The 14,209-nt window shown below is 45.5% G+C and overlaps 1 protein-coding gene across 2 annotated transcripts in view; it reads right to left on the bottom strand.

Moving 5' to 3' along the window:
• Scsalpha1 (Succinyl-coenzyme A synthetase alpha subunit 1) overlaps positions 1-14,209 on the bottom strand; it is a 30,834-nt gene that overhangs the window by 3,661 nt on the left and 12,964 nt on the right. For both annotated transcript variants that reach the window (XM_077644873.1, XM_077644872.1), the window contains exons 6-7: positions 8,413-8,486; positions 332-520 (exon numbers count right to left, since the gene is read on the bottom strand). In XM_077644873.1, coding sequence (XP_077500999.1) covers positions 332-520; positions 8,413-8,486 — 263 coding nt within the window. The remainder of the gene's footprint in view (positions 1-331; positions 521-8,412; positions 8,487-14,209) is intronic.

Raw genomic sequence — 14,209 nt, 5'->3', positions numbered from 1 at the left:
ATGCCAGTGCCACCTTTGCTGAGGCAGTGATGTCTCATATATAGTACCCGAAGAGCAAAATCTGGAATCGCGCAGTGTTTCCCAAGCGAACAGCCACTACACCGGTATGACCTGTGCCGTGGCACAGACACACACTAGCGACTGCAAAGCAATGGACAGAAAAGCAAACCTTTGCAAACTGAAGAGACAGATCACTAAATATGCCCCGTCTTTTCAATGCACCTCACACTCAGGCCGAGACTCTCTCATTTGGGAGCTCACTGTGACTCGCAGGCCAGCAGGTATGCGCTTGTCAGTAAAAGTGCTAAACTAGGCAAAAAGGCATGCACACCTGCAGCATAGCAGCCCCCATTTGGGCAGGTGACTTTGTGACAGTGACACCAGCTGCCTTGAGGGCTTCGATCTTCTCCTTCGCACCGCCTTTGCCACCAGCTATGATGGCACCAGCATGACCCATTCGCCGGCCTGGTGGTGCTGTCAGACCCGCAATGAAGGACACCACAGGCTTGGCATTCGCACCCTGCAAACAAGGCACCAGGGCATGAAAAAAATGAAAAAATTGCAAGTGCTAGCAGATAACAATGCTGCCTATAAAGAGCACAGATACAAGTCTACAGCTGTTCACTCTAAAAGGGAACAGGCTGGGAATGCCACACGAGACTGCCATGGGAACTAATGTGAAGGCACGCAGGAAGTGGTGCATCAGGGCCTCTCCTGCTGCATCACAAGACACATCTGATGTGCGGAGGAAATGCCTGTTTGACATGTGGTCAAGACCTCAGTGCATGCATAACCCCAAGAACACAACTAAATCGGGAAGCCCTGTGACTGCGAAGAATACTGCAGAGGCTTCATTCTGACGTCTACAGTTTTTCCTGCAAATCTGCAATCCTTGGTTCACACTATGTGGAACACCCTGCGTAGACCTCCTCCAAGCCATAACGCCATGGAGATGCAGTGATCCTATCAGTAGTGAATTTCCTGTGGTAAAACACTATGCCTGCCTGTACCTACCACAGTTCCAGTCAGAACTTCACAGCTCTTCCCACAGAGTATTGTGCCCTTACACAGTAGCAGCACACTGACAAACTATGATGCTACAGTCAAACCTCGATATATTGAACACGGATATATCGAATTATTGCGTATATCGAACACTTTCTATATCACGTGAAAAATCGCATGCATTTTTTATTTTTTATTTCAAACAGGGCCGGATGTAAAATGGATATATCAAACTCCGCCACCCCAGACAACATGCGCTCTGTTGACAGGAGGCGAGCTTTCCCGCAACATCCTCGAAGATAGCAGCGGCGCGATGGGCGTTCCAGACTGCTGCACACGATAACTGCACACATCGATCGCACCGAGGGCGCCATTTGAAGGTAGCGGCGTACGCACGCGGTGGCTTGGCTAGTTTTGACATTGTCATAGGACAACGTCAACGACACACTGCATTTGCCGCACTGACTCCTCGGAGCCACCGCTTGTGCTACGCCAGTCGTTATCGTGTGTTCGTGTGCAGTCGGTGCGATCGCTTAGGGCTCATTCACACTTGAGAGTCGCAGAGGATGCGCGACCAGCAGTCGCCTGCGACTACACCACAGTTCGACAACACCGATGTTCACACTTCCAAGGGCGACCTGCGGGTCACCTTCTCGTTCAATTCTTGTTTGCAATGAGAACTCTTGGGAATGACGCCGTTCGCGCACTTTCGAGAGTTTCGTCTGCTTTGGCCGCATCTCCTGCGCTCGCGCTTGGCCCTCGAAAGTGCTCTGGTCACTCGATATTAGCAATGTGCTGCGACGACCTGAGCGAGGAGGAAGACATCGCGGCAATTTGCATCACGGCCATACAAGCGGCCTGCCAGCCAGCCTATATGCCGGCCGCTAGCGTCAGAAAAATGCGCTAGTATGTTGTTTGTTCGCGTTCATATCATGCTCTGGGAAGTCGAAATTCAAAAATGAATCAGTTTTGAGGGTCGTTGGCCAATACCGAGCTGCTGGATACAAGCAAATTTCTTCTCAGCCACTTTGCTCCTGTTGCCCAAAGCGGCTCGATCGCCTGGCGCCTGCTTTCTCCGCTGCTGAAGGCGTCGCGGAAATCGAGCATATTTTTATATTATCATGAGACAGGGTTCACAATAAAGCCGTAACGAAAGTAGCATCTTGGTTACAGTGCTAGTTAGCAGTTCCGAAACGCCCTCAGCTGCGGCATCGATGTGAAACCGGCTAGGCTTAGCGACGACTATGGCAGCCAAGGAGCAGATAGCGCAGCTCGGTGCACCCGCGAGCGGCGTCGTTGCCAAAAGCTTGGCTCGCTTGCTGATTGGTTCAGCGGTTTGCGACTCGCAGTCGCGAGGCTGCAAAATCGAGCAGCGAGCGACTGGCCCGCGACTGTCGCTTTTCGACCAACGCGACCATTTGCGACTGTCGCTTTTCGACCAAAATGGTCGCGCGACTTCTGCAACTCTCAAGTGTGAATGAGCCCTTAGGTGTTCCTTTATTCTATGGCTTAGGCCTGTCGTGGTGTGGTTGGTGTTGTGATGGCTGTAAACGTGAAGAAGCGGACGTCCCTGACATTTTCCGCAGAGTTGACAGACGTGGAGATCGCAGCGGAAGTTACTGCTGAGCGGCCTAACGAAGATGCTGCCGAGGTTGATCCCGGAAGCGCTGATGTTGCCCTGCTCCTGACTGCAACTGAGGCTGTAGCTGCTTTGGCCCTTGTACGCCGCTACTGGAGCGCAATAGGAGGCACCGGACTATCGCTTGTGGATCGTTCGGACTATGTTGAGGACGCTGTGGTTAAGCACGCGGTTGCCAATATAAAGCAGGCTATGCTGCTACGGTACTTTCAGCCAAAGAAATAAATACTTTGTTTGAAGCTTCAAATGAGTATCTATTGCACCACGATTGGTCCGCTGATTGATTTGTACTAGATTTGACGCATTTTCTACGTGAATTTATATATCGAATTCCGGCTATGTAGAACTATTTTGCGACCACCGCGCTGTTTGACATATCGAGGTTCGACAATATATGGGATGTGCTAAAAGGTGCAAGAGGGAGTGCAGTGAGCTTCCCCAGATTTCTTACAGATGGAGACCACTGTAAGCGATGGGTATCTGCAGTAAAGCTCTAAGTTATGGGTTCCCACATGAAAGAATGTAGCAGAAATAAGTATGAACGTATCTAGTTGCATATGCAACACACTGCCTTTAGGAGAGTGGTAAACCGATTGCATCTAGAAACTGCTGCGTACTCTCTGGTCATAATTCACAAGATCCGACCGGTCCAGCTGAGTGAAGGACTTCAAGAAATGCCTGAGGAATTGCACTGGTTCTCCAAGGTTCAATGCATGCAAAAATCTGCACTCATGACCCTGCTGCTACCACAAAATATGTTTGCTTAGACCAATGTCGAAGCCACAAATGTTGAAGAACAGCCACAACAAAATGCCGCAGACCTTTGCAATTTTAATAACTAGCATCAAACCAACAACATATTGTCAACAATGCACAGTACAGATACTATATCATGAAATGCATCACACATGCTGCACGTGCCGTTCATTTAAAAAAAAAATCCTCAAAAGTGCCAACAAAAAATGGATAGACCAACGGGACTGATGCTGCACAGTATGTGTTAGCATTATTGTTAACCCCAGACGGAGCAGCTGCTGTCGCTGGCGGGTTCAGACTGTACGAGCGGGTGGCATGATCCAGTTCCGTTAATCACCCTGTGACACGCTGTACCCCTGCTTCACTCGTCCTCTTACCTCTCCCATTCCCTCCCCTCTCACGGAGAGGAGGATTTCCCTCTCCACTTTGCCACCAGCCAACTGAGGCTTCAGATGGATGGACAATTCTTCCGGCTCGAATGCTACTACATTAATAACCTGACTCAAAAGGACTAATAACCCTCCAAAATCCCCACAAAAAAGCCTCGCCACAATGCTGCTCCTAGCCCCTGGCTTACTGAAAGCCTGCTAGTGACTGCAGTATCGTCTCATTTGCATGGAAACACAAAGGAAGTCTATGAACAAGTATAACAGTCCAGCTTCTGGTGAAAGTAAGTGTCAGCATCTCATATGCATTTTGCCTTGCTCATTCCACATGTGAAAAGCAAATAATTCAAAGCAGTTCACAATCAGAGGTTCAAGACTTCACGTGAAAACAGTCAAGAGACAAGTTCCTGGCACCCATGCAGAAGACTCTGAACAAGCTTGAAAAGATGGCTACCCGTGTATCGGGAGTGACAATGTGAGACACTTCCATATGACCTGGGAAACAAGAACAAACAGGCTTGCAGGCCTAGTTACTAATGAGACTTTATGAAACTGTCACATACTATCTGTAGAATTAATGAGGCAATAAAGCAATAAGTATTGGAATTTCACATGCAGCACCACTTTTGTGCTTATTGTGAAACAGCACCAGACACGCTGATTGCAGGACTAGTCTCAGCATTTTACAATACACGAAAGTGCACCCACATACTAAAGTGCCTCTACTTTATTTGCCCTTCTCTCCATGTGCTTTCATGCATTCTAAAACGCAGCAGATGCTTCACATAAAGTACTTGGAGCCAAAGTGGTACTGCAACAGAAACAGATAAGTAGCTACTATCTGTGCCAGTTAACTGCCAGTTAAGTGGCAGTCAACTGCCAGAGATGAGAACAAGGCGTCTAAAAACTAACAGAGAGAAGCAACTACTCACAACAGAGTTTCTTGGTTAACAAATTCTGAAAAGTGCTCAAAGAGAGAAAGACAAAGCGCAGTGTTTTTTTTTTTTATTCCTCAGAACACTGTTTTTTGCACAGGACATTTTTTTTTTGTGGTCCAAGTTTGTGAGCTTCTAATAGTTGAAAACAATACACTACAACCAGACCTGCAGTAATTTTAATGGAAGAGTAATAATTTCGTTTTCTTTTGAACCAATACAGCCAAAACGTAGCATCATGGAGGACAGAGCTACTTAATGTGATGAAACATCAAGTACAGTACTGATTAGACAGTACTGTGCATAGAGGGTATAGTAGTAAAATGAAGTTAGATTAGGATGCTTGCCACTTCACATCACATTAGCAAGGATTGAAACTCAATAAACAATGAGAAGAGCAAAACCACTTTCAAGCCCAAATCAAACCAAAGGATAGAAGAAAATGCAAAACAAGAGAAAGCCGGCTCTAAAAATCTCCAGTTTGCATTCACCTCTGTCAAAGTGAAAGGCCCCTCAAGCGGCACTTTTTTTTCTCTCTCTCAAGGTTTGCTCTTTCCTCTCAATGTTGCTGGCATGCCAGAAACTACACAAGCCCAACCAATGCAGCACATGTTGGTCTAGTAGCACGGCAGAACACAGCCATTTCTTACTCTCCCACATGTCTCATGTGGTCGGGGGCACCAAATGACCAATTCTGGGGGGGGGGGGGGGGGGGGGGGGGGTGCTGCCCTGCTTCTGCCATGCAGCCATGGGGGGGCCTTGCTGCTTGCTCGCCCTGCGTGCTACTGCGTTTTTTTCTTTCATGACTGTTAGTTTTGCACATTTTCTCTGCCGCTTTTTCTCTTCTATGTTCTGGTTCCTGCCACGATTATTTTTTTCGTTTCACTTCTTCTGTATCTTTTCCTCTGTCCCTACCTGTTTCTCATTTCCTCTGGTTCACTTTTTCCTCTCCCATATACTTTTTTATACCCCTTCTGCTTTCTTTAGCCCATTTGTCTCCTGTTATCTTCCTCGCCTTTTCTTCCTTCCCACAGCTCCCCACCCCTTCCCTCCTCGTGGCCACCTGTGAGCACATCCGAAGCTCCTGGGCCCACTGGATCTAGCATTGTTTTATTTCTTCCTAATTATTAATCCTTTTGCGGCCTCTCTGCCCTATAAACTACCTTTGCCCACCCATCATTTGTGCCATTTTTTTTTCTAATTGGTTTTTCTTAAATTTTCTGTAGGGCGTTTGCCCCTTTTCTTTTACTATCAATTGGGTTTTGTGTGTGATAGCCTCTGGTTAGGTGCGGGCTTCCTCTCACATTTATTTTAGGATTTCATGTTTTTCTTGAGAGTTCTACAATAAGGGGGTTTAACGTCCCAAAGTGACCCAGGTTAAGAGGGATGCCATACTGGAGGGCTCCAGATAATTTTGAACACATGGGGCTTTTTAAGGCGCACTGACATTGCACAGTACATGGGCCTCTAGCATTTTGCCTCTATCGAAATGTGACCACCTCTGCCGAAATCGAACAAGCACCTTTTGGGTCAGCGCCGCGCACCACAACCACTGAGCCAACTGCGGCGGCTGTATATCGGAATATGTTTACAACACAGTCCTATATGCATTCACCACCCTTCCTTCCTGGTACCTATGCCAGCCAATATTCTGGGATTCTCCCAGGCAGAACAGAAAGAGAGAGAGAGATGAATTTATTGAAAAAAGTTGGCTCGAAGCCTAACAGGGGTAAGGAACGTAGGGCAGGGCTAGGTGCGATGCAGTACGGAAGCCTCGCATAGAAGCAGCATGCTAAAAATGAAGAAACCTTAACTAAACAAACACAAATTGCAAAGACGCACTAGGGGCCCACACTTCTACTCGGCACTCTGGAGGTTTGGCAGCTTGGAACATAGGCACAACAAGGCACAGGTCCTGTTACATAAGCCGTGCCTTGTTCACAGATCTTCAAGGGGAAGGAACTTTAGCAATTTGGAAAATGAGTGTCGACAGCCATTTGAATTGATAAATCTTAACCAAATGCAAAACATTTTGTTTTGGCAGGCTGTTCAACGTTGCAGGTGGGAGCCCAATGTAAGCAATGCACTACAAAACATCACAAAACAGCCAAATGACTCTGCAACCCTAACTCACAGCGAAAACAGCAGCCTAGCGCATTTCAAATTTTTGCCCCATATCAGCATGCACAGGCAGCACCTACTGAATCTGAATATGATCCAACAGGGCTTTCTGGTGGGCTAATAGGTGCAGCATGAAGTCAAGTGAAGGAAAAAAGACAGGGGCTGTCTTTTGCACTGTGTTAGCACCTTGTCTCAGATGGTGTCAGCACCTCGTCGATTGCACTGCACAAGAAGGAACTCGCTTACCCGGATGACCACTTTCACCCATGCTGACCCTTCAATCATTCATTCCCTTCCATCACCGTAACTGTACAACATGATGCACCATTCTTTCTCGTTTCTCTCCCCTTTTTAGTTATGAGTGCCAGTTTTATCTTCACTCACGGTTTTAAGCTTCGTTTTCATACACCATCTGCCACATTAAAGTTGCACTTTATGCCCTTTATCAGTTGATAGTAGCCCGACTGAGGCACTTTCGTTTCTGTTTTTTGCGCCCTATAAATTCTTTTTTTGTCTGACAATAAACGTCAGTTGTTAGTTCAGCGCCTGTGTAGTCGCGTCACGCCACCACTGTCTTCTGCGTTGTTTCCTTCACTTGAAATCTGAATACGCACTGTGAAATGCTAGTTTTCACCTTACCGGGCCATACACGAGTGTAGCACCGGAGAGCACAGGCATGAAGGAGAAGGCACAAAATTTGTCTCCTATCGTTTCCTGCTACCCAGAAGAGTTGAAGAGGCGCAGGACACAGCACAAGGATGAACGCAACACATGAACAAGGAGGACGACAGGACAGAGCGCTGATCAGTGCTCCGTCCGCGCTCCTTCCTGTTGTCCTCCTTGTTCTTATGTTTCATTCATTCTTGTGCTGTGTCCTGCAAACACGAAAACAAACCAACTCGCCCAACAGCAAGCATTGTTGAAGAGGCGCCCATGAATGTTGGCCCACCCTCATGAAGAGACCTGTGCACGCCTATGCTGGAGAGGTCACAGAAGTAGACGGCAAAACCACTAATGAGCACAGTTGAGAGATGCATGCTTTTAGCATTCCCAACTAAAATAAAAACACTCTGTAGCAATGGAGCTGTAGCTGACTATATTTTAAGTTAGTGCTTGACACTGCCAAAGTACTCGCAACATAACACAACATTGTGTTTGTCTCATTTCAACCAACTCGTCCAATTTTCTGTTAAGTTGTCGAATAAACTCAAGTAATGGCAGCACATTTTTTTTTTAATTCGGGAGTGAAGTCTGAAGGTACAGCCCATACACGAATTTAAAAAAAAAATGTATAACCATATTTTTTTCTCAATTATCTATTCCAAAACAAGGAGATGCAGCCCTTACAAGACATTATACGGCAGTGCCCTGCTGTCAAAATGTTACAAAGAAGTGAGGCGCTCAGCTGCTGGGAAAAAAAAAACATGCATTATGACTTGGCCTGAACCTCCAGGCCAATCAAATGGTTAATGCCAATTTGGCAACTCACCAATTCAAAAGTTTGCATGGCAATTAAATGGGTATTTATGTGATGTGGACAAAGGTCGAGGGGAGAGAATTTGCTACTCACCGAGTTGTGCTTTTCAAGAAATTCTGCAGCACTTTCCTCTGCATTCCCGCCAATTTCTCCAATAAGTATAATACCTACAAGTTGAAGGACAAAAGAAACAAACGTGCCTTCAATGATAAGTGCTACACACAACCTTGTAAAGGTTTGAATGGTGTAGCTGCTTTCTAAGCAACAGCGTTGCACAGACATCAAAGTAATGTCAACGCGCTTGATAACATCAGGTTTTACCAAGGCATTTTCCGTTTGCCTCCGACTACTACTGTGTGATGAATTTGTATTGGGGGGCCGAGGCCCCGTCAGGCGTTGTTACGCCTTTAGCTTCGGCCCCCCCTTAGACATGTTCTAAGAAACAAAGAAAGGAGAAATTGCATCCTAATGCATTTTTTGCTTTGAGCTATGTGTGCCATAATCCCATTCCACGGGGAGTGGGCAGGATGTACACGCCACCTCATATTTGTAAATAACTCTTTTTTGGTCAGTGAGGGCCGAGAGCTGGAGAGGGGGTCGATTAACAGCAGCAAACAAAAAGGTATAATGTAAAAACCTGCGTATAATACGAGGTTTTTTTCAAGATTTTGGCATGTCAAATTTCCACCTTGTATTATATGCAGATCCAAACAATTTTCAGCCAAAGTCCGCAGTTCCGGTTTCGTTATTACAACAGAGTTTCTAAATACTACCTAGAGGAAAAGGTGGTGCCACCGTCTATGCAAGTTTCTTAAAGGGCACAGATACCCACCATGAATATGCCGGGAAGACAGTGGCATCATACTTGGCTTTACTAGTGTTATCCCTAAAACATAACTACGATTGCAGAAATACAAATTTTCACAAAAAAAAAGTATTGCAAGGAAACATTGTTTTACGATCAATATGTCCTGTGATAAAATATGCTTACTGTACATGGCAATAAATGAGCAGAAATGCAGACAGGTGTAAATGAGCACCGAATTTGCCTATGGTGAGAGAGGGATTAATCTTCATGCCTCCAAATATAGCTAACCATATAGCTAACTTTCCAGAGCAAATATTCTTACAAAAAAATTGTTAACGCTTAAAACAGTACACTATAGAAGCTTCTGTTTTCACACTGTGAAAAACAAATGTTTCATCGGTGTCGTCTGCTATTGCGGGTTCACGCCTCAAGTTCGTGCATAGGCTATGGTTCGTGCCATGAGAAAGTTGCCTGAACCCTCGATTTTCTATGAGAAACTAGTTTGCATGTGCTAAGTGCCAGCTCTCACCAAGTCCTGGCGCTGCGCTTACAGATTTTGCCAAGAAAAACGAATTAGGAAGTGGAAACCTGTCCTACCCGTAAGTGACAGCCATGTTCATGCGGACAAGTGCAACATGCGGGTATTTGCGTGAATTAATTCATCAAGTGGAAATCCTGCATGCAATGCATGGCCATCGCCAGTCTTCGAAATGAAGCCAATGCAATCCTCGACGAGTACGGTTAACATAAGTTGCGATAGTCTAAGTACTTTCAGCTTTTAAAAGATAAGCGCCTCCAAGACTCCTACAAGAAATGTGCAGAGTGGCCACAGCAGCAGACTGTTGAGTCTTTAATTCACAAAAAACTTCGTTCCCTTCTTCTACCTTTCAATGCACAGGCTTCTGCTGGACAAAGCCAGCTTGCTGCCTAAATGACTCCAAGCGATGGTGGGGCTAACGGACTTCAGGCCTGGTAGGCACCAGACAATGTGCTCAGTTCTCTTCGGTCAAGCGCCTTCCGACGCTTCGGATCTCAAATGAACTGCGTGCGCACCTGGATAACAACACCATCACAAGCGCAAAAACATCACTGAAAACGAAACTGAACAACCAAAAAATCCAACCCATAGCACAGTCAACAATCCACCAGATGTCAATCCGAAGCTGCTACCTTTCCGGCATGTCTCGAGTCTAGGCACTATACATGGTGGATGAAGTGCCGAGCCGCCAGCTTTCCCTCTAGTTAACAGTAAGAAAATCTATGGTTATTATCAAGCACCGTCGTCACCATGCTTCAAGCGAGAGGAGGCGCTGTCTAGCGGTGGTGGCGTAAGTCTGTAGTTACGATTTCGACACGAGTTCACTACGATGACCTGACCTCGCGACGCACAGGACGATCGCACCTCCCATGATATTGGGACCGTGAAAGCAGTCCTTGGCTGCTTTTAAAAGGAAAATAACCGTAGCTGCCGAGTGCTGCTACATGGTAATGGATGAGGTAGGGAGAGCCTGCAGTTACTGCTGCCGGACACGGGCCTCCAGCCACGCTGTGCAGTTAGTTGAATGGTGGACACTTGGGCCAGCATACTCGAGAAGCTCGCTGGTTGTGACTTCAAGAAATGTGGGATATCGGACGCGCTCGACGGTACCGAAGACTTGTTTCTATGGAAAGATATCTCTGACAAGGGCCTTTCGGAACACAGGACACCCGACAACAACGATCACTAAAGCACCGACTGTGGACACTTCCGAAGCGTGCGCGCTCGCGCGTATGCTGGATCCGGTGCATGCATGCTCGCGGTGCAGGACATGAATAGGCACGAGCGCAGCGCCCAGATTTGTATCTGCCAGATATCTGGGGCCCGCACTTTTGTGACTTCCGATTTTCAAGACTTCCGGAACGTCTTCAAGCTGACTGCCTGTCCTTGCTCGCATTATATGGGGATGAAAACTTTTTTTCCGTTTTTCCTACCCCCAAATTACACTTTGTATTATATGTGGGTCCATATTATATATGAGTTTTTATGGAATTTCATCTTTTCAAATGTAACTTTTTTTTTACCACAGTAAAACATGCGCATGAGCTTTGTGGGATGACAATATCAGACATTTTACACAATAGCAACCAATAGTTATCATATTAAGCCACAGTTTGTTCTCATAGCAAATTTGATGAAGAACTGCTTTCTGCACTGCATGAAGGTATCGGCGATAATATGGGTTTGCACTGCAAACTAACGCACCAATTTCAAGAATGCCTTTCATGATAAACTAATGCCATCAGTACTTAGCATGTAAGCTTTCTGCAACTACCATTGCTTGGCACCGTCGAGGTATAGAGTCCAGGAAACTGTCAATGAAAATATAGTCTATGTTTCCCCACTCTTGCAGCAGCTAATTGAATTTCTGCACAGCACAGCTGGTTTTTTGTCCCTCAAATGACGTGTGAAGCCTATCTAAATATGTTCAACTCAATGTCAGCAGACCAGCTTGACCACTCCGTAAGGTCCACCCTCTCCTTCTTCAACCAATTTTTCAGAAGCACAGAATAATGCTTTGGGCCGTCGCTCTGTTGAAACACGTATCCAAAGCACAAATCCTTGAGTGCTTAGCCACCTAGCGGACTGTCATTTCTGGCTCCTGACGAGTAATCAGTGTGTTTTAAGGTGAGTAGGGCTCGTCCAAAGCATTTTTTTGGTTTGCAGACGGCAGCACTGGTACTAAATGACCCTTTTGGTACCACTTTCAAAACAAATGTGTCTGTTAGGGGGTTAAGAAAGTATAACCTTTTTAAGAATTCCCTGATCAACCTCTTTGCTCATGGTACCTTGAATTCAGTGAAGGAGACAAACTTCACGAGTAGAGGATCAGCTCTGTGCCATTACGTTCCTGCCTCTATGACGAGGTACACATCAAATTTGTCTGGTGAGACAAATATAACGAATGCAATCTGCCCCACATAACAGAACTTCGATTCGTTTAAATAAAACAAACCTTTTTGATTTGTTGTCTATCCACAACAAGTGTTCCTTTGCCTACCTCATACTCGCAGCCAAATTCTTTTTTTACTGATGTGCGGGTTTTGAGCTGGGCTCCTGGCGTTAAGCTCAGCACACTGCACATGATGTCTCACAGTCTCTGGAGACGTTGCAGAACCTGATACCAGGGCCAAATCTTTGATAATGTCAATAAATGACAGTCGGGAGTTTTTGGGCTCGTGCGGACAGTGTCATCGTCGACAATTTGGTTGGTTGATCCAGAATGTCCTTGTGAAGACTGAAAAACCAAACCTCCTCTGAACCCATATCCCTTCAAAACTAGCGAAGCCAAGGACTATGCTACTCTGAATTGCATTAAAAGCTGGCAGTGTTCCATCCCCGAGTTGTGGCCGTGGATAATTGCCATTTAAACAGTCTTGGTAACATTCATGTACCTTACACTTCACACTTCACCCACTCCTTATAAAAATATGCAATAACAGATGTACCCACATAATATGTCAGGAAAATGACAGCAAGTTCATTTAGAATAGATGGGAAACGAAAGCAATGGGAAGCGCCCATGAAAGGAAAAAATAAAAACACTAAAGGCAAACAGTTCCACCTCAAACGCTCCTTAGAGGGCATTATTGCAACAAAACATATTTAGAAAAAGCAAATAGGTACAGTAGACCCTCATTAATTCAAACTTCAAGGGACCAGAAATTTTTGTTTGAATTATCAGTAAGTTTGATTTATCAGAAGTGCACCTTAATATGATCCAAGACTGATAGCAATCTGCTGTATCAATATCCATGCTTACAAACAGTAATTTGGATCTATTTCTCTGCGCAAATGTAGCTTAATGCTTTAGCACAACATAAAATACGGGTGAAAGGCAGTGATAAGTTTGTTTACTAAAGCGTGGTTGAAAGAAGTTATCAATAATGGGTTGGTTTTGCTAGAGAGTAAAAACCTCAAGGGACGAAAAAAAAAAGGTCCGATTAATCCGAAGGCCGAAAAGTCGAATGGCTGCAAGAAAAAGAACTTTCTGAAACTGTTCCACACCGTAGCAAATTTCATTGATGAAAAAATAGGCAGTGGTCGTCTGCATTTGTGTGAAAAACTGCATAGCAATGGCGTTTTTTCGCAGTTCCGTCATATTGTAGTGAATACCCATAGTCGGGTATACCAAAGCAGAACTGGTCCAAAATAGCAAGGCCTTCCGCAGCCTCCTTCACAGGTGCGACGCATAGCGGTGGAGCCTCCTTACACGCGGCGGTGTCCATGTAAGGAGGCTTCACTACACAACAATCAGCGCGCAATCAACACACATAACCACGCGGACAGACGTGAGGGGCACACACATTTGCGCCGGAACGGCAAAGCGCCATGTAAAAAAAAACAAAAAACAGCGACGCACCAATTAGAGTCTGAACCGGTACGCAGCTGGGCTTAGTTCGCAGGCGTGTGTCCAGCAGCCACAATCGTTGCGGGCTGGTAGCGAAGCTCAGAAAACGGAACTATGCTGCAACGGGGCAACTCCGATCGACATGGCCCCACTCCGGGCTGCATCAGAGCTAACCGGCTGGAGGGGCCAGATTTTCAGTTCACGCAGTGGTGCAAACCTGACTCATCCGACCTCGGTCGCCGCTCTTTTGCACGCTCGGAGTGTCGGAGCAAGACAAAGTTTGAATTAACAAAATTTAAAAGCAATCGCGGTAAGACTCGAGCAGCTTTAAAATGCACTGAAAATATAGCCAGCCAACCAAAATTTTGAAATTTGTTTGAATTAACCAAAAGTATGGATTATCAGAGTTTGAATTATTCAGAGTCCGGGAAATATCCGGGAAATAAAACACAGTGTGTTTTATTTCCCGGATATTTTGAATTTATACAAAAAAACTGAAAATGCATATTTCTGTTTACAACTGTATATTTGGAGCTGACATATATGTGCAAATATACAGTACTCAGTGATATATTACGAGGTGTGATATATTATTGCATCAGCGATTTATATTACTCAAGCACCAATAATTTTACCAGGGATTTGTGTATTTTTGAAGCTTTAAACAAATGGAAACACTGAAGCACAGTTAAAT

The sequence above is a fragment of the Amblyomma americanum genome, chromosome 1 (assembly GCF_052857255.1).
Source record: "Amblyomma americanum isolate KBUSLIRL-KWMA chromosome 1, ASM5285725v1, whole genome shotgun sequence".
NCBI lineage: Eukaryota > Metazoa > Arthropoda > Arachnida > Ixodida > Ixodidae > Amblyomma > Amblyomma americanum.
Note: the sequence above shows the minus strand (reverse complement) of the source record. Positions and strands in the feature narration are given on the sequence as shown.